We start from the raw sequence: 22680 nt of genomic DNA, 5'->3' as shown, positions 1-22680 counted from the left end.
TGGATCAAACAAAGAAAGTGTATAAGTCATTTCAGATTTTGAAGGATTGTGGGTAGTTTTCATTGTTTATGACTTTGTTAGCCAATCACAACATTTTGTGAAATTGTTTTAAAATATTGTCCAGAAGTGCAGAAATCTTCAGAATCTGAAATGTTGTTTGAGTAACTTGGATAACTTTTTTGATAAACCCAAATAGATCATTTCATATTTTCACAGTTCATAAATCATGCAACATGTCCAGCCTCATCGCGATGATAGATATTAAAGTGTTTTTATTTGAAGACATAGCAAAGTAATCTGATGTTTAATGTCATCTATATTTGTTGATCATAATTATGATAAATATTGGCAATTCAAATCATGATACATTGTTATATACTTGGTTTTTTAAAATATTAAAAAATAAAATTCTTAAAGATTGGATTTTTTATTCTATGCAAAAAAAACACAGAAGTAACTTATTTGTGTATGTCTTAACCATCAAACAATACTATTGACTATCACTAAAATAAAATTGAGAATGGAAAAGGGGAATATGTCAAGAGAAAGAAAAGTTGTGACAATATCCTACAAGATCTAAAAATAGGTTTTTTCAGTCAGTTATTCCTTACAGGATTAATTGCCATCAAACAAAGAGTTTTCCCTTTTTTCATTGAATGCCAAAATTATAGACAATCGAGAGAAACTTTTTAAACAGAATAAAAAAAAATATCAGCAAGACACAATCACCAATAATGACATTTTAGTCATGAATAATATTTTCGTGTTCAATGTTGGGCCTCTGGGGTCAAGTGTTCTAAGTAGTACACAAGCTAGTCAACACTGAGGTTGTGAGTTCAAACCCACTTGACTTTAATCTTAATTGACTAGGATTGTCAGTTTTCCTATCGAAGGGGCACTTGACTTTAATCTTAATTGACTAGGATTGTCAGTTTTCCTATATAAGGGGCACTTGATTGTAATCTTATTGGACTAGGATTGTCAGTTTTTTTATCGAAGAGGCACTTGACTTTAATATTAATTGTCTAGGATTGTCAGTTTTCCTATCGAAGGGGTACTTGACTTTTATCTTAATTGTCCTTATTGACTAGGATTGTCAGTTTTCCTATCGAAGGTTGGTAGTCTAGTTTTCATAGGACATCGACTTCCTCCACCAATTAAAACTGGCCGTTGAAACATCCCAAAAGTGGCATTAAAAACGCAAACAATCAATTTTGGAGAGAAGCCATTGTTGAAGATGACCATATTTCCAGGTGATAGACACATGTCTTCTAGAGCCTCTAGTTACTATGTTCATGGATTATTGAAACAGAACCTATTTAACAATATTTATTAAACAAAAGTTTACAAGAAGTATTACACAAATATTACTGTCAACTTAACTGTCAAAATATCATAACACAAGCTATATATGGTTTTGTATTTTTAACCCCATTTATGGGCATAATGTTTTCTGGTCTATGCGTCCGTTCGTCTGTCCGTCTGTCCTGCTTCAGGTTAAAGTTTTTGGTCGAGGTAGGGTTTGATGAAGCTGAAGTCCAATCAACTTGAGACTTGGTACACATGTTCCCTATGCTATGATCTTTCTAATTTAATGCCAAATTAGAAATTTTACCCCATTTCTTGCAGTATAAAATATGGACAAATTGAGACAATTATCCACCAAAGTTCAAATTAAGTTGAAGTAAACAATTATAGGCAATCATACGTCCTTCAACAGTGTCCATTTTCAGACGATTATGACTATTTACCTAAGTACTCGATGAACATAATGATTAAATCGATTGATTGCTATTCAGGTTAAAGTTTTTGGTCGAGGTAGGGTTTGATGAAGCTGAAGTCCAATCAACTTGAGACTTGGTACACATGTTCCCTATGCTATGATCTTTCTAATTTAATGCCAAATTAGAAATTTTACCCATACTGTCCACTGAACATGGAAAATGGTAGTGCCGATGAGGCTTCTGTGTACTAGGGAAATATTCTTGTTTTTTATCAGTTGAATCAGAGCAACGGTGGAAAGTTTGAATTAAAATATTCCAACTTAGCTGAAATGAAAATTTTGTATTAAACCTTTTAATATATTGATCAAAGAAAAGTAATGGGGCCAATTAAACAACATAGTAGCATGGGTCAGATCACATGCATGAACTAACAACAATTAAATTTTGATATGCAAACTATAGGAAAACCAGGAAAAGATACTAAGCAATGATCTATAGCTAATTAATCCATGAATTTCATTTCAAATACATTCTAACCTCTGATATTTGACAAAAAGCGATCCTTTTCACTTAAAACTATCTTGCAGTATAAAATATGGACAAATTGAGACAATTATCCACCAAAGTTCAAATTAAGTTGAAGTAAACAATTATAGGCAATCATACGTCCTTCAACAGTGTCCATTTTCAGACGATTATGACTATTTACCTAAGTACTCGATGAACATAATGATTAAATCGATTGATTGCTATTTAAGAAAAAAACAAGTGAAACTGCGAGCTACTGTTCACTGATGATACCCCTGCCGCAAGTGGAAAAATTAATATTGTAAAAATATGCAAGTGTTTGGTAAACAGAAAGTTGTCCAGTGATGAATCTGTAAACGCATCACACGGTATAGCTGACTTATATAAATCCTGAAACCAGATTTCAGAAATCCTTGTATTGTAGTTCCTGAGAAAAATGTGACAAAAAATACTCATGGGACGGACGGACTGACAGGACAGAAAGAGGTAAAACAGTATACCCCCCCTTTTTAGCTCACCGGGCCCGAAGGGCCAAGTGAGCTTTTCTCATCACTTGGCGTCCGTCGTCTGTCGTCCGTTGTTAACCTTTTACAAAAATCTTCTCCTCTGAAACTACTCGTCCAAGGTAAACCAAACTTAGCCACAATCATCATTGATGTATCTAGTTTAAAAATTGTGTTTTTTGACCCGGCCAACCAACCAAGATGGCGGCCATGGCTAAAAATAGAACATAGGGGTAAAATGCAGTTTTTGGCTTATAACTCAAAAACCAAAGAATTTAGAGCAAATCTGAAGAGGGGTAAAAAAGTTTATCAGGTCAAGATCTATCTGCCCTGAAATTTTTAGATGAATCAGACAACCCATTCTTGGGTTGCTGCCCCCAAATTGGTAATTTTCAGGAAATTTTACTGTTTTTGGTTATTATCTTGAATATTATTATAGATGGAGATAAACTGTAAACAGCAATAATGCTCAGCAAAGTAAGATTTACAAATAAGTCAAAGGACCAAAATGGTCAGTTGACCCCTTTAGGAGTTATTGCCCTTTAAAGTCAATTTTTATCCATTTTTCGTAAATCTCCATGATCTTTTACAAAAATCTTCTCCTCTGAAACTACCTAGCCAAATTAATTCAAACTTGGCCACAATCATCATTGATGTATCTAGTTTAAAAATTGTGTTATTTGACCCGGCCAACCAATCAAGATGGCCGCAACATCTAAAAATAGAACATGGAGGTTAAATGTAGTTTTTGGTTATTACTCAAAAACCAAAGCATTTACAGCAAATCTGATAAGGTGTTAAATTGTTTATCTGGTCAAGATCTATCTGCCCTGAAATTTTAAGATGAATGGGACAACCCGTTGTTGGGTTGCTGCCCCTTAATTGGTAATTTTAAGGAAATTTTGCTATTTTTAGATATTATCTTGAATATTATTATGGATAGAGATAAACTGTAAACAGCAAAAATGTTCAGCAAAATAAGATTTACAATTGAGTCAACCGGACCAAAATTGTCAGTTGACCCCTTTAGGAGTTATTGCCCTTTATAGTCAATTTTTAACCATTTTTTGTAAATCTTAGTTAACTTTTACAAAAATCTTCTCCTCTGAAACTACTAGGCCAAATTTAACAAACATAGCCAGAATCATTATTAGGCTATCTAGTTTAAAAATTGAGTTTTGTGACCGGGCAAACCAACCAAGATGGCCGCTACGGCTAAAAATAGAACATAGGGGTAAAATGCAGTTTTTGGCTTATTACTCAAAAACCAAAGCATTTAGAGCAAATCTGACAAGGGGTAAATTTGTTTATCTGGTCAAGATCTTTCTGCCCTGAAATATTTAGATGCATCGGACAACTTGTTGTTAGGTTGCTGCCCCTAAATTGGTAATTTTAAGGAAATTTTGCTGTTTTGGTTATTATCTTGAATAATATTATAGATAGAGATAAACTGTAAACAGCAATAATGTACAGCAATTTTATACTAAAACATAAGTCAAAATGACCAAAATGGTCAATTGACCCCCTTAGAAGTTATTGTCCCTTATAATCATTTTTTATCAATTTTCATAAAATTTGTAAATTTTTACAAACATTTTCCACTGAAACTACACGGACAAGTTCATTATAGATAGAGATAATTGTAAGCAGCAAGAATGTTCAGTAAAGTAAGATGTACAAACACATCACAATCACCTAAACACAATTTTGTCATGAACTGTCTGCTTCCTTTGTTTAATGTAAATTATATGCCAAACTCCGCTATATAGTAATGCTGTATATGTATATGTTTATGTAAACTGTATAATTTGTGTATGTATTTAATCCTATGAGCTGTATATTTGCTTACGGAATAAAGAATTATTAAAAAGAATTATTATTATTAATTCACATATACCAAGGTGAGCGACACAGGCTCTTTTGAGCCTCTGGGTTTTTAAAGCGGGGGTATAATAAGAATATCCTGGACGAGAACAAATGTAATATTCTTTCTCTCTGCAAGTGTATGATGACTAGGATGAAGAATTGGTGGGTAATTTTTGCGGGCTGACATGTTGGATAGTGGCAGGCATTTAGTTTTCAACAGACCACCTATGGACACCCATCAAATATGTTATGAACTAGGTGGTCAAAGCCCAAATGATAAAGATAGCTGATGACACAATAATTGAACACATCTGTTCGTGTTGCCAATCGATATATTATAGTAACGTCTCTATTATATATAACATAGATAGACTGTGACATAAATTTAAAATGATATTTAGTTTCACTTTAAGTGTCTGTTATTTAGGTAACAGTCATTTTGATATCGCACACTACAATAGTATGTCGAGTCTTACTGTTAAGTGCACTACGACGACCTTGTTTTTTTAAAATTTAAAACCGAGTTGATCCAAGATAACAAATCAATAACAATATATCGTTAAAACTCGTAGACTACGGTATTCAAATAAGATTATCTTTGTCCTTTAGGTTTCGTTCCCACATGCTTAGGGCATGGACTTCTCTTTCTTTTTTTTATGGGCAAAATGTCTTCCCCTATCATTGTTTCATTTCGCAGTCGAAATTTATATATCTTAATTGCAGAACCTACCTGCTGCATTTATTGTCGAGCCTTCAACTTTATTCGAAAAAAGCGAGACTAAGCTATCCTACATTCCGTCGGCGTCGTCGGCGGCGGCGTCCACAACTATTCACTCTGGTTAAACATGTTAAATGTTTTGAAATTTTAATACCTTTCTTAACTATACTGGATTCCTAACAAATTTGGGCAGAAGCTTTTTATGATCATAAGATAGTATCCAGAAGTAAATTTTGTAAAAAAAAAAATCCCGTATTTTATTTATAAGGGACCTGTCAATATTAATTGGGGGGTTGGGACCGGTGCAATTCATATTTCTCCCTTGTAACAAATCAATGTCCCACCCTCTGAATAAACCAAAAAAAGTTTATGTCCTATATGAAATATCTATTAAATAAGTATATGTCCTATTTAATTTATGAATAAATCAAACAAACTTTAACTTCATTTTTATCAGATAAACAAAGATCATATTTTGTTTTAATAAAAAAAAAAAAAAAACTACATGCATATACTATACGTAAAATATTGCTGTCCTATCAGTGCTGAAAACTAAAAAACGTAGAAGTCCTACTAAAAATTAAGTGTGTCCTACTATGTTTTGCACCGGTCCCAACCCCCAATAAATATTGACCGGTACCTAAATGGACTTATTTTTTTTTTCTGCGGGGAAACATTTCTTCACTCTGTGGTTAAAGTTTTTCAAATTTAATAACTGTCTTATACTATTTTTTATTTTTACCAAACTTGGACATGCAGAAGCTTGTTAATGATCAAAAGCTAGTATTTAGAGGAAAATTTTGTTAATATTTTGTACCTGTGTATCTGTATTTTTTTATATTTTTTTTCAAATAATTTCTCGCCCTAAATAAACATGAAATAATTGCCGCTGGACGTTGAGTAAACAACAGTCAATTAAATTTTAAACATTATTTCTGTAATTATAAAATCGTTTTTTTTTCCCTTCAAATTTAAAACTTTTATATAAAATCTAAAAAAAATAATCCCAAACTAGTGTAGGAGACTGCGTGGACCTGTTGGTGTATTTATTGATATTACCTCGTTGGGTTGTTGTGTTATATTGAAGTTTTTCTTCTTTAAACCACAGATTGTTGATAAAATTTTGGCTCAGATGTTACAACTGAAGATAGTATTAAATCTCTTTCACAGTCTGAAGAAGCCGTAGTATAAGAGACGTCGAGTCAATGTTCTATTAAGAGATGACTAAAAACCAAGTTAAATCGATGTCAACGACCATGAAGACAACTTTAAATGTTATGACTTTGATCGTAATGTCTTTTGCCAGAGGAGCATATATATATATATATCTATATATATAGGTTTTTATATACAAAAGTGAGTGTTTGATCGAAGGCCTATAGTATCCTCACTCAATTTGTTGATTTTGTCCTTTGTGCTCTAGCAAGCGGACAAAGGAGTGACCTTTTATTGTTTGAAATGGTCAATAATGTTATTATAACATATGACGTTATGTATTTAAATTTGTTTTGGGTAACAACCTAAAGAAGCTTAACATGTGGCCATTAGAGGCGAATAAAGGGGTTTCTATTAGAAATTATTGAATAGTCATTGAGAAAAATAACCAAATATAATCAAATTAGTGTCACGATTAGTGATATGCTGTTTTCTGATAGAAACTAGTTATGATTTTTCTTAGGTTTCGATAAGACCGTATGATGCCACCTCTTCGTACCCAGTCGGTATAATGCCCGTCCAAGGGTAAACGACTCAAGGCTAACATTTCAGTATATATAAGGACTGTAGAAGAACTAAAATTAATCACTTGATCAACTAAATACGAATTGGATTAAGATTTAAAAATCGGAAAAACAAGATTAATTTATTTTCGTATAAAAGCATATAGTGCATGTTTTAAGAACATTGTTAAAAACTACAGCACAGAAGATCGGTATAATTTATATAAATCAGTTTGAATATACTGACGACAGTGATAAAAAAAAATTATACAAAAAGAAGGATATAATAATTAAAATGGCAGTTGCACATCCTAGCCGACTTGCCAAAAATATCACAGAAGACTATCTTACGTGCTCAATTTGTTTAAATCGTTTTCGGGAGCCAAAATCCTTGCCATGTGAACATTCGTTTTGTCTGCAATGTCTTGCCGAACACATTAAAGATACTCAAATAAATGGTACTTTCATGTGCCCAATGGATAGACTTGAAATTCAAATTCCAGAAAACACGCATGATTCATGGGAATGTGCATCTTCATTTGAAAGTGACACACTGCTTTCTGAACTGATACACGCTCTAAGCGAGAATGTACGCAAAAGCACAACTATCATACACAAGGAGACGGAAGAACAACTTGAATTTTTCTGTTTTGGATGCAATGAAATTGTGTCTGCGGAAAATGCAGTGGAAAAACACAGAAAATCGACTTGCGACTGTGTGAATCTTAAAAAAGCTTTTAAACGTGTCTTACCTAAAATAAGTGACTTAACAAAATCTATTGAGGGCATGATTGTGAAAACTAATAAATTGAAAGCTGAATCTCGCCAAAGATCAGAGTCTTCACCGAACAACGAGACACTAGAAGAAATTAAAAGTTTCGAGTCAAAACTTGACAGATTTTATTCTCGTTGCCAAGCTGATATTTTGTCACTTAAGAAGGAACTACTAAGTAACGACGAGCCAGAAGCAGACGACAAGTTGGAAGACCTCTCGCGCGTGGTACAAAGAAAGTATCAATCTTTTAACAATGCTATGGATGAAGAAAACACTGTGGTCGTTCTCGAACAGTATGTAGACATCAACAAAAGTCTCCCCGGTCTACAGAAACAAATCGACGAGATTCCTAAAACTTTTTTCCGCAGAAATAGTTCCAAATTTGTCCCGAATGAAAGTTTGTTGAGTGTTTTTGACAATCCCATTAACTGTGGACATATACACACGATCGAACTTTCAAATTTCAAGGCTAAATCTGAGCTACCTTTCAATTATTATGATGTTGCAATTACAGGAAAATATTTAATTGTCGTTGATGGCGAAAATGGGCTATTGAAACGGTATCTAAGTGACTGCACTTTTGTCGATAGTTTACGTCTTTCGAATGCCTGTAGGGTAACTGTTTTGTCAGATGATGACATTGCTGTTACTCGATTTGGAAAGAAGAAGATTACCCTGGTAACAGTTGGTCGAAAAATGTACGTTAAAGGTCACATACGTACAAAGAGGTCGTACATTGGTATAGCATGGCTGAATGATGGGGGTTATGCAGTTTCTTATTACGACGGCGAATCTCCTCCAGGCATTGAAATACTTGGTAAAGATGGAAAAGTACACAGAACAGTTCTTGGGCACCCTAGCCCCAACGGTAATACCCCTTTATTCGTGTGCCCCATGTTTATGACCACGACAACAAGTGGCGACATTGTTCTGTGTGATTATAGCGATACAAAAAACATTTTGTGTTTCACACAACACTTAGAACTTTTATGGTGTCATTCTCTATCCAGCATGCCTTGTAGTGTTTCCTGTGATCGTTATAGTCTTTACGTGACTTTACCGGAGGAAAACGAAGTTGTAGCTCTCTACCAAGAAAACGGAGAAAAGATGCGGACTATTATTAAACAAACTGATGGCTTAGAAAGGCCATATGCCATTAGTTGGTATGCCGGTGTTTTAGCTGTTACAGAGGACGAATCAGAAAACATTCATTTGATTCACTTATGAAAATGGCATAATTTCAGCATGATCTCATGATATTATCATTATTCATTGATATTGTTAAATATTTTTTAATATAAACTATTTGTTTTATTTATTTACATTGTAAATTGAAATGCATAAAAAACTTATATGTAAAAAATCTGTTCACACTTTTTACATTTTCATTATTTGCCTAGTGTCCAGCAGAAAATATTTCATACATACATGTATCTAAGACAAGAAAATATACTAAAACCTCTCTGCTATCAAAGATCAACGGACGCACGGACGTGAGAAGTTCATATGTCTCCATTAGTCAAACAAACATTAAACCGTAGTGGTCAACAAAAAAAAAGAAATGAAAACTGTAAATAGTTACTTTTATTTATGAATTTATTGTCATATATATGATAATAACATTTTTTTCTCCACCTAATTTACGAAATAAAGATAAGAAGATATGGTTTAATTGCCAAAGCCTGAGACAACTATAAACCAGCGACCAAATAAATAAAGTTCAACATACTGCCTTCTATAACCCCGCCACATTATTTATGTATGTGCCTGTCCCAAGTCAAGGGCCTGTAATTCAGTGGTTGTCGTTTGTTTATGCGTTACATATTTGTTTTTCGTTCATTTTATTACATAAATAAGGCCGTTAGTTTTCTCGCTTGAATTGTTTTACATTGTCTTATTAGGGCCTTTTATAGCTGACTATATGCGGTATGGGCTTTGCTCATTGTTGAAGGCCGTACGGTGACCTGTAATTGTTAATGTTTGTGTCATTTTGGTGTTTTTGTGGATAGTTGTCTCATTGGCAATCATACCACATCTTCTTTTTTATATAAACGTAAAATATATTGTCCAGATTGATCAAATGTAAAACAATTCCAACGGGAAAACCAACGAACTGACTGTATTCATTCATAAGCCAAAATATAACGAATAAAAAGCTATTATAGACAAAAAACTTAGATTACAAATTGGTGCAGGGACAAACAGAATGTGTCTGGATCAAGTATGATTGTATGAGCTCATTTTTTCCTTAACCGCGACAGTGGTGTAACAGCACAATATACGAACACACTGTAGAATCAGTTGAAATAGTCTCAACTCATCAGATTGATGCAAAGCAATACAAATAATGATCATGAGATAGCATTCCTCCGGTCGGTTATCAAATATTGGGTGCGGTTTATCTGTATTCCGTAAGCGTTTTGCTCATTGTTTACGACCATAAGGTGACAGTTGGTTGCTTATATTTACTTGGTCCCTAACACTGTGCTTAAACGGCCGTGGGTAACTTAAGTTACCCACAGCCCAAGATGGAGCCGCCTGTCATCGGTTAGGAAGTTTGCTCCTATATAATGACAATACCATGAATACAAAAGAAATGTTCAGTAATTAAAAAGTTATATAAATCTTTTAGGGAAACTCTGCAATGCCGGTAAAACGTGAGTTGTTACTACAAAATAAACGATTACAGCACGATTTTCCGAAACACTTATGATGTCCGTAACTTCAAAACAACTTGTCCGTAACTTTTTGCCTTATGTAAATAGGGATGTCCGTAACTTTAGCATGATGTCAGTAGCTTTCAACGAATTTTTATTCGTAGATGTAATTATAAAAAAAAGAAATGATAAATAACAGAAATACCGAAGTCATAGGAAAATTCAAACGGGAAGTCCTTTATGGAATGGCAAAGCCAAAAGCTCAATTTAACACACCAAACGAATGGAAAACAACAGTCATATTCCTGCCTTGCAAAAATACTGAACTCTGAAGAAAATTCAAAAAGGAAAGTCTCTTATTAAATGGAAAAATCCAAAGCTCAACCGAATGGATAACAACTGTCATTTTCCTGACATGGTACAGGCATTTTCTTATGTAGAAAATTGTACGGCAAAATTAACGTATCTTACCGGCATTCTACTGGCTTTATAGATTGTTAACTGCTTAAGTTTTAGATGACAAGTCATGACATGCAGGTTATAAATCTCACCATTTCCAACTCTAGAAATTACATTAATTGTGAACATATGAACATCACCTTAGGAGAACAAGATCGGAGGTCGATCCTTACTGCAGAAATACATAGATGAATCAGTCCAAACCTCTAACGAAGATATGTGATTTGATACCCGATCTTATTGAATCCCTGAGGTCAATGAAACTTTTAGAAGATTTTAAATCTACTTTTGTCGTTACATGTATGATAAACTGACACCTGTTCAACACTATAGCCTTTCATCTACTCCTAGATATTTGCATTTTTTTTTCTCACAATCAACAACACACCACACTAGATAAAGTGAAGAGACCATACATTTCAGTTTGGCTAACAATTCAGAAATTATTTAAAGGAAAGGATATCATTGTTTTCCAAGGCATCATCACAAGAATGTTAGATAATTTTTGCCATAACGTAAGATCCCGTTTTATCCCGGAAATAATTCTTAAAAATTAAACGGAAATTCGTGACACTCTGGCTTGCTTTTTTCTCTTGTTTAGTTTGAAGCATATCGTTATTGTATAAATCTATGTAATAGTTAAGGAGTTTGAAAGTGTTTATTGTCCTTTAAGTGTTGAAATTGTTAATCTTACAATTTTGAAAAAAAGTTACCCACATCCGAAAATAAAGATACGGACAGTCTGATTATTTTTGACTTATATGTTACGGACATCTTATGCATTTTTTAAAAGTTGGCCTTGCGCTAAAGTGAAGTCAAAATTAACAAATTTGTAGTGATGGTAAGTGTTTTCTTTATTCAAAACTCCTATCAATATTTACATTGATCATGAAAAACGTTGCAAAAAGTAGATTTCGTATCAATTATAATCTCAACGATTTTAGAGTCCGCCATCTTGGGCTGTGGGTAACTTAAGTTACCCACGGCCGTTTAAGCACAGTGCCTAATGGATAGTAATTAAGTCTTCTATGGACAGTTATCTCAAAGGCACTCATCATTAATTTCTTATTTTAATATTTGGTTGACATATTAAACATAGGTGATCATTTTTGAAAGCCGTATTGTGATCTATAGTTTTTTTTATTTTACGTCATTTAGTGGTTTGTGGTATTCAAAGTTCAAAGTTGTCGCATTGTCCTGATCAATCATACCACATCTTCTTATTTTTACATTCTCTCTGAAGAGGTTGAGTCAATTACCATTGAATTTATTTCGAACGAGCGTCATCTTCAAAAAATGATATTAATCTTAATTATAATTTATTGTGTAAATTTTGAGTGACCGATTGCTGTAAATATTGGCAAATATCGCCTGCAAATTAAGGACTAGTATATTGATGCGATATGAGAATCTTGTTTTGCACTAGAGCGATATTAAGTAGATTAACATCGTTCACGAGGAAAACACGTCAACATATATACCCTGCGATCCCGGTCTTTGGTCGTATTCCTTCATGTTCCTTGCTAATCAGAAAGGCAGAAAGTACTATACTGCATGGCATTGTGTCTTTGGTCGTATTCCTTCATGTTCCTTGCTAATCAGAAAGGCAGCAAGTACTATAATGCATGGCCTTGGGTTGGTCCAGCTTGGTTTCGGAACCACGACCCCGGTACACACCTGCGAACGAGCTATCACGAGACAACCTAGAAGTTTTTGTATAGCTTCAAGTCTAAAAATATGTAACTCAAATATGAATGTTTAAAATAAAGACGGGTGAACTGTGATCGATTTTGTTTAATTCCATCACCCAAGGAATCAATAAGAGGGTCACTGACTCAATATAAACTGGAAATTTGTAATATCTAATGATTTAGTGTAATTTTGTTTTAAAGCTATAAGTCTCAATATTACTATTTTTTTTAAAATTTCATTAACTTTCCTATTTTGATCCTTTACGTAGAACTATACAAAGTTTGTTTCTGTTTATATGTACCTCTTGGGTCGAATTTTTAATATGGATCTACTATTTCATTTGCATATGTATTACTGTGTATATGTGTTATAGGTTTACTGAGTTGTGGTATGGGTGCCAATGAGACAACTCTCATTCCAAGTCACAATTTGGAAATGTAAACCATCATAGATCAAAGTACGATATTCAACACGGAGCCTTGACTCACACCGAACAGAAGCTATAAGGGTCTCATAAATGACTAGTGTAAAATAAGTATGCATACATTGATTTCATGACGTTACATGTGCATATGCATGTACGTACAGAAAACAACAAATTAACCTTAAAATGTAAACTTCCATGTTTCGATTTACACAAGTGATACGAGTACATTTTTCATTTCGAAGTTCAAAAATCCATTAATCAAGTAAACTTATTAGCTTTTAAAACAAACAATGATGACAAGGCCTAAGATAAAAGCCATCTAAGGGTCCGTCAAGGAGTTAACCGGATATTTGAAATCCTAAAGATAATTTCTGATATTGGAGGAAGTATTACATTCAACTGAAAAAAAGATTAGTGCCATTTTTGTCACCATGTAGCATTCGGTTAATGCATAATAACTTGAAAGAAAAAACAAATATGTATTTTTTCAATAGGATTAAATTATTTTTCGTCTTTATTGAGTTTGTGTGCTATTCGATTGTATGTACAAGTGAGTATGGGAATTTATTTTCTATTTAAAAGCAATCTGAAACTTTTTAACATTGTTATAGGCCGCATTTCAAATGCAATTTTAAAACATATTACTTATGTTTAAAAAATAATAAACGCAGATGTCGAATTACATTTCTTTGAATAATGGAAATTGCCATAAACCACGAAAAAAGGACGGTTTTGCGTTTTCAAACAAGAGTTGGGATGCGAAAGAAGAAAATTATTTCAATATGTTTTTGGAACTTTTTCTATCGTAGATATTTTGAATATAATTATACAACATGTATATTTGATTTTTTCATTTTGATAAACAGTCAACAGTTACGTTGTTTTTTCTATTTTTGTTTGGTCCCTCTTTTCCTAGACAAAAAAAAACCAACCCAATTTTCTTAACTGCATGAAATTTTACAAAATTATGTTCATTAATCATGTTTTAAAATAGTGACATATAGTTGTTATTTCTATGTCTTTTTGTCTCTTGTGGAGAGTTGTCTTATAGACATTCATATCACATCTTCTTATTTTTTATAATTGATGTGCAAATGTAAAAAAAACAAAAAAAAAACACAAAAAACACAAATCTGTGCACGCACAACGCTACCACAACCCAATTGAACCATCGAAAAAACGAATTATTGTTTGAAATAATTTGTTAATAATTATAGCACTGTTCGACTTCTATGGAAGACTGGAAAGGTACACTAGGGTTTAGAAATATGATCAATTATATTAACCCCATCCGACACTAAGCATTTTATGAATTTAGGCGTTTATATTGCTCTGTATGGTATAAGTATAGACGCAGCCACGTTCAATCGGAATAGGTACGTCTAGAACATGAGAAGAGTATCAAGTTCTCCTAACGTTGAAGAACCGTGCTTCAACTCTGTTATGGGTCCCTGTAGATATCCTGTAGCATGAAGGCAAAATGTCTGCCTCTACCAAACAAACATACATTTTCCTGTATCAGTCAAAACTCTCGCCGTGGTCCACTTTATCTTCAAATTTCGACTCAAAGTTAAAATTATAACTTTTAACATGGATTTTTTTTTAATTTCATTTTTTGAAAAGTCAATATTTACCTGTTGTATCAAATGTTAGCAACGGAAAATGTACCTGTTTAAACCTATGACCATAGCAAACTCATATCTAGGTCTTCCAACTATATTTATGTCAAGGATGTCATAACAAATAACTAGAGCAAAAGATATAATTTTTATCAAACTATTGCACCGAGTGTGCAGAATAAGGTACTTCACGATAATCAAAACAAGTCAATTATACTTAAATTCAGAGTGATTTGTTTTCTCGGGAAAGGAAATCTAGTTACCCAAACTTTCCACCTATACTTAATAGTTAATTTGTGGTATCAACATACATGGATAGCCCATCCGCTGACACGAACCTTTGTCAAACAGTAATTGGTTTGAAGATGTTTGATTTGTTTTACTTATCAACGGCGAGTATATAGATGTTTATCTTAACACTTCCAGTAGAAATGTTTAGATTGTTTGGAGAAACATGCGATTTACAATTCCTTAGTTTCTACGCATTTATCGATGACCATTATGATTATATTGTCACCGGTATTGTCACTCAAATTATCAATATTTTTATAATATGTAACTACACTAGTATTTAAACAAAAATGTTTTTTTCTAAAACCCGTTTGATTTCAAATGTTTTCATTGATTAATTTAATATGTATGATAAATGTGACTAATATTCCAAGCATAATCCCGACCGTTACACATGCTTTAGTTAAGAACTCCAAATTACATTACCTATCTGGCTAAAGAGGAAATATTTCTCTAACTATTCGTGTCTTATTCACAGCATAAGACACATACTCACTACTTCTGCATACTCTCCCAATACTTTACAGCAAAGGAGACGATTAACCAGAATTAATAATTTTAAAGTCATAAGAAACCTCCAATCAAAAAAAATAATGCATAGGTTTTTTATAACTCAATGGATAGTTTTCATTATAAAACTTATGTACATATACTTTTTTTGAAGAAAATTCGTGAATTTATTCATATTTAAAAGAAGTTTACTTTATTGGAATTGCTGTCCAGGCTTCCAGGAAGCAATTCACTTGACATATTTTCTGTATTCAAAGTGACCTCAGTGAGACCCATCTCGTAAAAATTCGGTGATCACAATACGCATGAATGTCCTTAAAATAAACTATTATCCGAATTTACATGTTAAACACGTGCTCAATTTCCATGCTTTTTTGTTTTATTTTTCGTCAATTGTTGACAAACAGGTGACAATCGTTAAACTTTGGCTTCAAAAAACGAACTTTTATTACCTGCCATATTTTCACAACATAACTGACCGATTGAAAAAAAATGACGATTATACAGAATTTACACGAAAAAAATGATAATTTCGAGCACAGAAGACTAAGTTTATGATGTTTGTATGCATTGGTCCAAGAAGTGGAAGAACATTATTTTTCACCGGTAACTCGTTTCTTATGACTTTAACATTATTCGCAAAACAGATAGCCAAATAAAACCTTCTATTTTAAAACGAAATTATGGGAAAATGTCTATTTTGTCGTTTTCTCAGTGGTTTTGTCGTTTGATACACAATGATTTTTTATTCTATGATAAATATTACATTAACTTTTATGCTTAAATACATAAACTTTTCCGTCGAGTTAAATCCAGAATTGGTACCTTCGACGTAACGATACAATTACAGTAGCTAATGCAACAGCCACAACAACAAAAAATATCGAACACACAAAAATATTAATCAATGATTTACACAACACAGTGCTTGGTATACTATTCGTTTGTATCTTAAATGTTCTTTTTTTTTTGTAATTGAGCATAAGACTAAAACGAAATGATCACTGTTCGCGTCCATGCAAAATTATAAATCTAATTACACATCATTTTACATTATTTCATTAAAAAAAGAAAGAATTGTTATCATAGTTCACTACACATTCTTAAATAAAGTAATATACATGCATGTCCTGAAAATACGTGTATGTACACAGAAGAAAACATAGAAACTTATAAACCAGTTAAGTATGCCAAAAAGCTGGTAACTTTGTTGTTTATTTCCTTTTTAATATTCTACAGAAGCTACTTGTTTTATCTAGGCTGGGAGGATCGATGAGATTCAATGAAAAAATTTCAGGGCCGATTCAGCATTTTTTAAAAGGGGTTCTGAATCCAGCAGAAAAGGGGTTGTGGTGGTTTACCCTATGTCCTCATTCACATGCATAGATCGTCTAAAACAAAGGAAGAGTCCAACCCCTGGAACCCTTCCCTGGATCCGCCACTACATTTATTCTTTAGCATATGGCTAACAAATTGCACTTTGTATTTCATCTTTCAGATGCAGCATGTGATACCAAGATAATTTCAACATATACTGGTGACGTAGTTTTGTCAGCTTCGAGTGAATATGCTTCAAGAGTTTCTTCACAAGATCACAGTGCAAGTAGAGGAATACTGAATTTTACAGAGTACTCAGCACCAGATGGCAAGGTTTATCACGGAGCTTGGACAGCGGCAAAAAATGATAAACTACAGTATATTCAGGTTAAATATCGGTCAATTGATTTTATTTGTGACCATGGGGGAAATATAATCAGAAATTTAAAAATCATTTAAAGAAACACACCGTTGGTAGGTCATCAAGTTCAGTCGACAAAAATACTATAGATTGTACATGAAATGGGCCGTTATTTTCTTGTTTGAATTGTTTGACATTTGTCATTTCGAGGCCTTTTATGACTTTTATAGCTGACTATGCGGTATGGGCTTAGCTCATTTTTTTAAGGCTGTACAGTGACTTGTAGTTGGTAATTTCTGTGTCATTTGGTCTCTTGTGGAGAGTTGTCTCATAGGCAATCATACCACATCTTCTTTTTTATATAGATTTCATTGCTTTTGTACAACAGGTTGAGAGTTGTAGAATACATTGTCAAGAACGTGGTAACCTCGATTGTGAGAATCTTCCAATCAATAGCCGCGCTGGTCAAACAAAATCCTTTATAATATATGTTAACATTGTAGTGCTTTTTCTCCACTTAACACGGATAATTTGAGAGCTAGATCATCTCGGTGTCAGAAAAAAAGCAAGTAATATATGCTGACTTTGATGAAAGAAATTGGCAATACATACATCAATAAAAAAAAAAACACAACCGTAAAATAAGTGACGAAATGTACTAAGGCGGCATATAACTGCTTATCACCTTTTTCTTTTACCTTTGGTGGATATTTTTCTCACTGGCAACCATACCTCATCTCTTCATTTTTATATTTCCAAACACTGAGATCTATGTAATCTAATGGCATTATGCTTCGAAATGGTACATACTAAGTCTTTCTGATCCACGAGTGGTACTCGTTTTTGTGACAATTGGTAAAATCCGCACAGTTATAAGCTATGAAAAAGGAATCATATGTTACTCATCCACTTGCATAATTGCAACAACAAAAAATAGGAACATGCAGTACTGTCGTATTTGTTTCCATTTATATTTCTATATTATGAAGGTTTATTTGTTGTGTATTAATTCTAACATTTTTTTTTTTCAAATATGAATTAAATAATTGTCTATTACAGATTCAACTTAAAAGAGATTACAACATTACAGGAGTGATAACTCAGGGTAGGGATGGATGTTGTCCACAGTGGGTAACACAGTATAGGATATTGTATGGAAATGATTGTACACACTTAAAGGTTTTAGATAGTGGTAATGGCACTGTAAGTTCATGATTGTACACACTTAAAGGTTTTAGATAGTGGTAATGGCACTGTAAGTTCATCATTGTACACACTTAAAGGTTTTAGATAGTGGTAATGGCACTGTAAGTACATCATTGTACACACTTAAAGGTTTTAGATAGTGGTAATGGCACTGTAAGTTAATGATTGTACGCACTTAAAGGTTTTAGATAGTGGTAATGGCACTGTAAGTTCATGATTGTACACACTTAAAGGTTTTAGATAGTGGTAATGGCACTGTAAGTTAATGATTGTACGCACTTAAAGGTTTTAGATAGTGGTAATGGCACTGTAAGTTAATGATTGTACACACTTAAAGGTTTTAGATAGTGGTAATGGCACTGTAAGTTCATGATTGTACACACTTAAAGGTTTTAGATAGTGGTAATGGCACTGTAAGTTAATGATTGTACGCACTTAAAGGTTTTAGATAGTGGTAATGGCACTGTAAGTTAATGATTGTACACACTTAAAGGTTTTAGATAGTGGTAATGGCACTGTAAGTTAATGATTGTACGCACTTAAAGGTTTTAGATAGTGGTAATGGCACTGTAAGTTCATGATTGTACGCACTTAAAGGTTTTAGATAGTGGTAATGGCACTGTAAGTTCATCATTTTTAATATTGTTCAATCAAATGTAAATATGCAAATGATATCTCACATCTGGCTTGTCGATGTAACGGTCCGATATTATTGCCTAATAGTTGGTTAGGAAAATTTCTGTTCACAATCTATTTTTTTCATCTTCATTTATGCTGGGTTACTTAAAAAAATATATTACTGAATATTGGTATCTGTGCATCGAACAAGCAATAAGTTCAAATGTGAAATTCCCTATGCGAATTAATGGTGTCTCTAATTATGTTTTACAATAAGGTAAATAATTGATACTCGGCAAACATTTATTTTAACATATTAAACAAATTTGATTTATACCTATCTATATTTCCTAAATAATAATACATGTGTATGCACAAAGTTAAATTGTTGTTGAGTTGCCGAACTAAATAAAAATTCTGAAACATATCCATTCTTCCATAATTCCACGTATTAAAAACACTAAAACCTAAGGGCTATTATAATGATGTAGTATCTTGCAACAGTCACAATTTTTGTTAGTTTAAACAACAAATACATGTATGAATTTGTAACAGTATTTTACCGTTATCGTGATGAATGTCAACTTAATTTCAGGAATTCAGCGGTAATGCAGATCAAGATACCATGGTAACCAACATGTTTAAATTTCCTGTCGCAGCTAAATGCATTCATATTGCACCCACGGATTTCTATGGCCAGATTTCCATGCGAGTTGAAATCCTTGGTTGCCCCTTGATGACAACAGTGTCGCCATCTACTACTGCCAGCCTTAAAACAACAGCTTCTCCACCATCAACTTCAGGCAGCGTATACGTTGGCATGACAACTCCAGCACAACAAAAGAGTTTTTTGCCAGGTATGATTTTATTTATCTAAAATAGAGATATTAAGGTATTACAAGTGCGTACTATTTCGCGTTAAAAAAATGTGGGGTTTAATATTCTTTGAATCGTTAAAATTCAATGTTGCTAACCTGAGAAACCATGTCAGAAGGAGATGAATTTTTTTTTTAAATCATACAATATATATCATATTTCTGTAGCTTACCGCATTCAAACTTATCTTGCATTTTATATATTAAATTAAATACTGATTTTCCAACTCTCAGTAGGTCACGAACTGATTAAACAGACGAAAACCAGACAGCATCTATACTTTGAGAACTCTTGATCTGAACTCAATCAAATAGTATTAACAAAAACTTCGAACTTCAAGGTAAATTCGAAATGGGAAAATCCATAAAAACTTACAGAGATCAAACGATAGACTATAACAGCCAACGAAAAGAAAGGAAAAGAACTGTCAATTCACACGCAATTCCGCATGATTAAGCGTCTGGTGACAAATAAAAAATACATTATTTGGTCTTAATTATCTCTTTTACATTTTTTTATGATATGATTAGAAATAAAAAAAATCTTAATAAGGATACTGATAAATAATTTGTTTTCAATATTTTCCAATAGAACCTCTTTAACTATTTTCCTTTTATAATTTTGTTTTATCCGACATTGCTGTTGACATCTTCATCTCCGGCTTCATAAATGCTTATACAATATAACACGATATAATCTCAGGTCCACGAACAATGAATATTTTCCATTCCTGCACGAAAGGATATTACAGATAAAATTCACACTAATTAATTACCAAACATAACTGTAACATTATTGAAAGGATTTTTTTCTCTTATTTTTGGAATAAGCTCAACAGCGTTGCGTGTTTTTAGAAATGAAAAAAAGTAAACGGTTCTTGTCAATCAGTAATATCTGTAGAAGAGTGTTTGTAGCAATAATGTGCAACTGGTTAAAACGTGACTAGCCTCTTCATTACAATGACAAGGTTGTCTATGGTCTCTTTTAAACTTTGTTTGTTTTCTGAGGTATTAATTCTTGTCAAACCACTGGGTTTCGTATTTCATAATTTCTTCCTCTTCTCTTAACAAAATGAAATACTAAGCGATGCATATACCACAATTCTTCGAATTTCTAATCAGACTATTACGAAAAATATTCTGTGCTTTTAGTTCCCATAGTTACGTTTGTAGCAGTAAAGGACACCTACGGGTGTGCGAATTCTCGCTACATTGAAGACCCATTGGTGGCCTTCCTGCTCTATGGTCGGGTTGTTGTCGCTTTTGACACTTTCCCCATTTCCTTTCTCAATTTAATCTGGTAAACACGTGACTTAACTGAATGTTTTCTAGCTTCTTCATTCCAATGACAAGGTTGCTTAGCCTCCCTCTTTATCCATCTCTTTAAAATTTGTTTGTTTTCTGAGGTATTTGAGTAAAGCGCAAAGCGAAAACAACTTTCCCTGGCTGCTATATGTCCTAGATCTACTGTTTGTATTAAAGAATGCTTCTTGTTGTTTGAAAAGTGAATTTTGTATGTCATAATTTCTTGCCTTTCTCTTAACGAAAAACATCTCTAAAGCGATACATGTACCACAATGCGTTGAATTTCTAACCAGACTGGAAAATTGTCCGTGATATATCTAACAGACTGTTTCAATATCAACTACCTTTATTTGGTTGTAGCATAGAAGTATTATATTGAACCTATAAACTTCCAAATATAGACATCACAAAATAGGGCATTGGTGAACTATTTTTTAGTCATTTGTTTATTATAATTTAATTTTATCTCAAATTACTATATTTTTTAGAAAAAAAAAACCTTTTTTGTCGACTTTTATTTCAAAGTGTGACATAGCGATCAACGATAACGTCAACAAATTTATATGCAGTAATGTAAATTTGCAAGCCTATATATCGAAAAGATAGTATCCAGAATTGTTTTTTTGCATACAAAATATTGTTAAAAGATATTCCTACGCTTACCCGCTTAGACAAGAGACTTAATCCATGATTTTGTCTCGTGGCTGATCGCAATAACTGCTGATGGAGCCAATTTTTTTGAAACAATAGTATATGTATTAAACTAGTGATGCAATTACAGGTGCATGCAGCACAAATTTAATGACAACTAAAAGCAATTTGACCACAACGGTCACTTCGTCCAGTATAAAAGACAAAGGCAGTGTTCTGGTCAGTTATCAGCCAGACAGGGCAATTCTCAACTCGCAGGAAGAAACAAATAAAACAACTATAAGATATATGGGAGGATGGAGTCCAGCGATATCAGACACTAAGCAATATATTCAGGTAAGAATTTAGCGGGTGTTTTTATAATTTATTCTGCTTTATTACAGAATTACATACATCATGTACATTGTTATAAACATTTAAGTATATTGAAATACGTATTGTCGTCCTTAAAAAATATTCTTATGTTATTTTCACCATAGCCCAAAGACTGAAAAAGTATCAAATAAACTAATTGTAAATTTTTATAAAGAGCATCATTCTGTGCAATCTTACAGTGATTAAGTAAGAGACTAAAAAACCCACACCAAAGGGATAATGATTTTTTTTTTAAATGTATTGACTTCTGCAGAGCAATTCAAGATAGCGAATCGAAAAATGTATGTATAAAAAACGCGTTCCAAGAACATCAATGTCCTATGAATTATAACATTTTCACACTATTTCGTATTTCTGCATTTTCTGTGAAAATAAAAGAAGTATTTGGTAGAGCACATGGTTGTTAGATTAGGTAGATAGATATCAAATGTGAATTGATAAAGATCAAGTAAAAATTTAGACACACATCTATTGAATAAGTTTTA

At 32.9% G+C, this 22680-nt stretch overlaps 2 protein-coding genes across 2 annotated transcripts in view; both read left to right on the top strand.

Moving 5' to 3' along the window:
* The first annotated feature begins 7352 nt into the window (after nucleotides 1-7352).
* LOC134706106 (E3 ubiquitin-protein ligase TRIM39-like) lies at nucleotides 7353-9059 on the top strand. Its single transcript, XM_063564815.1, has one exon. The coding sequence runs from the start codon at nucleotides 7353-7355 to the stop codon at nucleotides 9057-9059; it is 1707 nt and encodes a 568-aa protein (XP_063420885.1).
* A 4402-nt stretch (nucleotides 9060-13461) lies between these two features.
* The window catches only part of LOC134706105 (uncharacterized), a 32694-nt gene continuing 23475 nt past the window's right edge, over nucleotides 13462-22680 (top strand). The window contains exons 1-5 of the mRNA XM_063564814.1: nucleotides 13462-13617; nucleotides 16986-17191; nucleotides 18225-18368; nucleotides 19585-19846; nucleotides 21951-22156. Coding sequence (XP_063420884.1) covers nucleotides 13515-13617; nucleotides 16986-17191; nucleotides 18225-18368; nucleotides 19585-19846; nucleotides 21951-22156 — 921 coding nt within the window. The 5' untranslated portion in view covers nucleotides 13462-13514. The remainder of the gene's footprint in view (nucleotides 13618-16985; nucleotides 17192-18224; nucleotides 18369-19584; nucleotides 19847-21950; nucleotides 22157-22680) is intronic.

The sequence above is a fragment of the Mytilus trossulus genome, chromosome 2, assembly GCF_036588685.1.
Source record: "Mytilus trossulus isolate FHL-02 chromosome 2, PNRI_Mtr1.1.1.hap1, whole genome shotgun sequence".
In the NCBI taxonomy this organism is placed as follows: domain Eukaryota; kingdom Metazoa; phylum Mollusca; class Bivalvia; order Mytilida; family Mytilidae; genus Mytilus; species Mytilus trossulus.
The sequence above is the reverse complement of the archived record's forward strand: the minus strand, read 5'-3'. Positions and strand labels throughout refer to the sequence as shown.

What these genes read in the sequence shown, in the direction of transcription:
- LOC134706106 (XM_063564815.1), top strand. Translation starts at nt 7,353, where the DNA reads ATGGCAGTTGCACATCCTAGCCGACTTGCCAAAAATATCACAGAAGAC.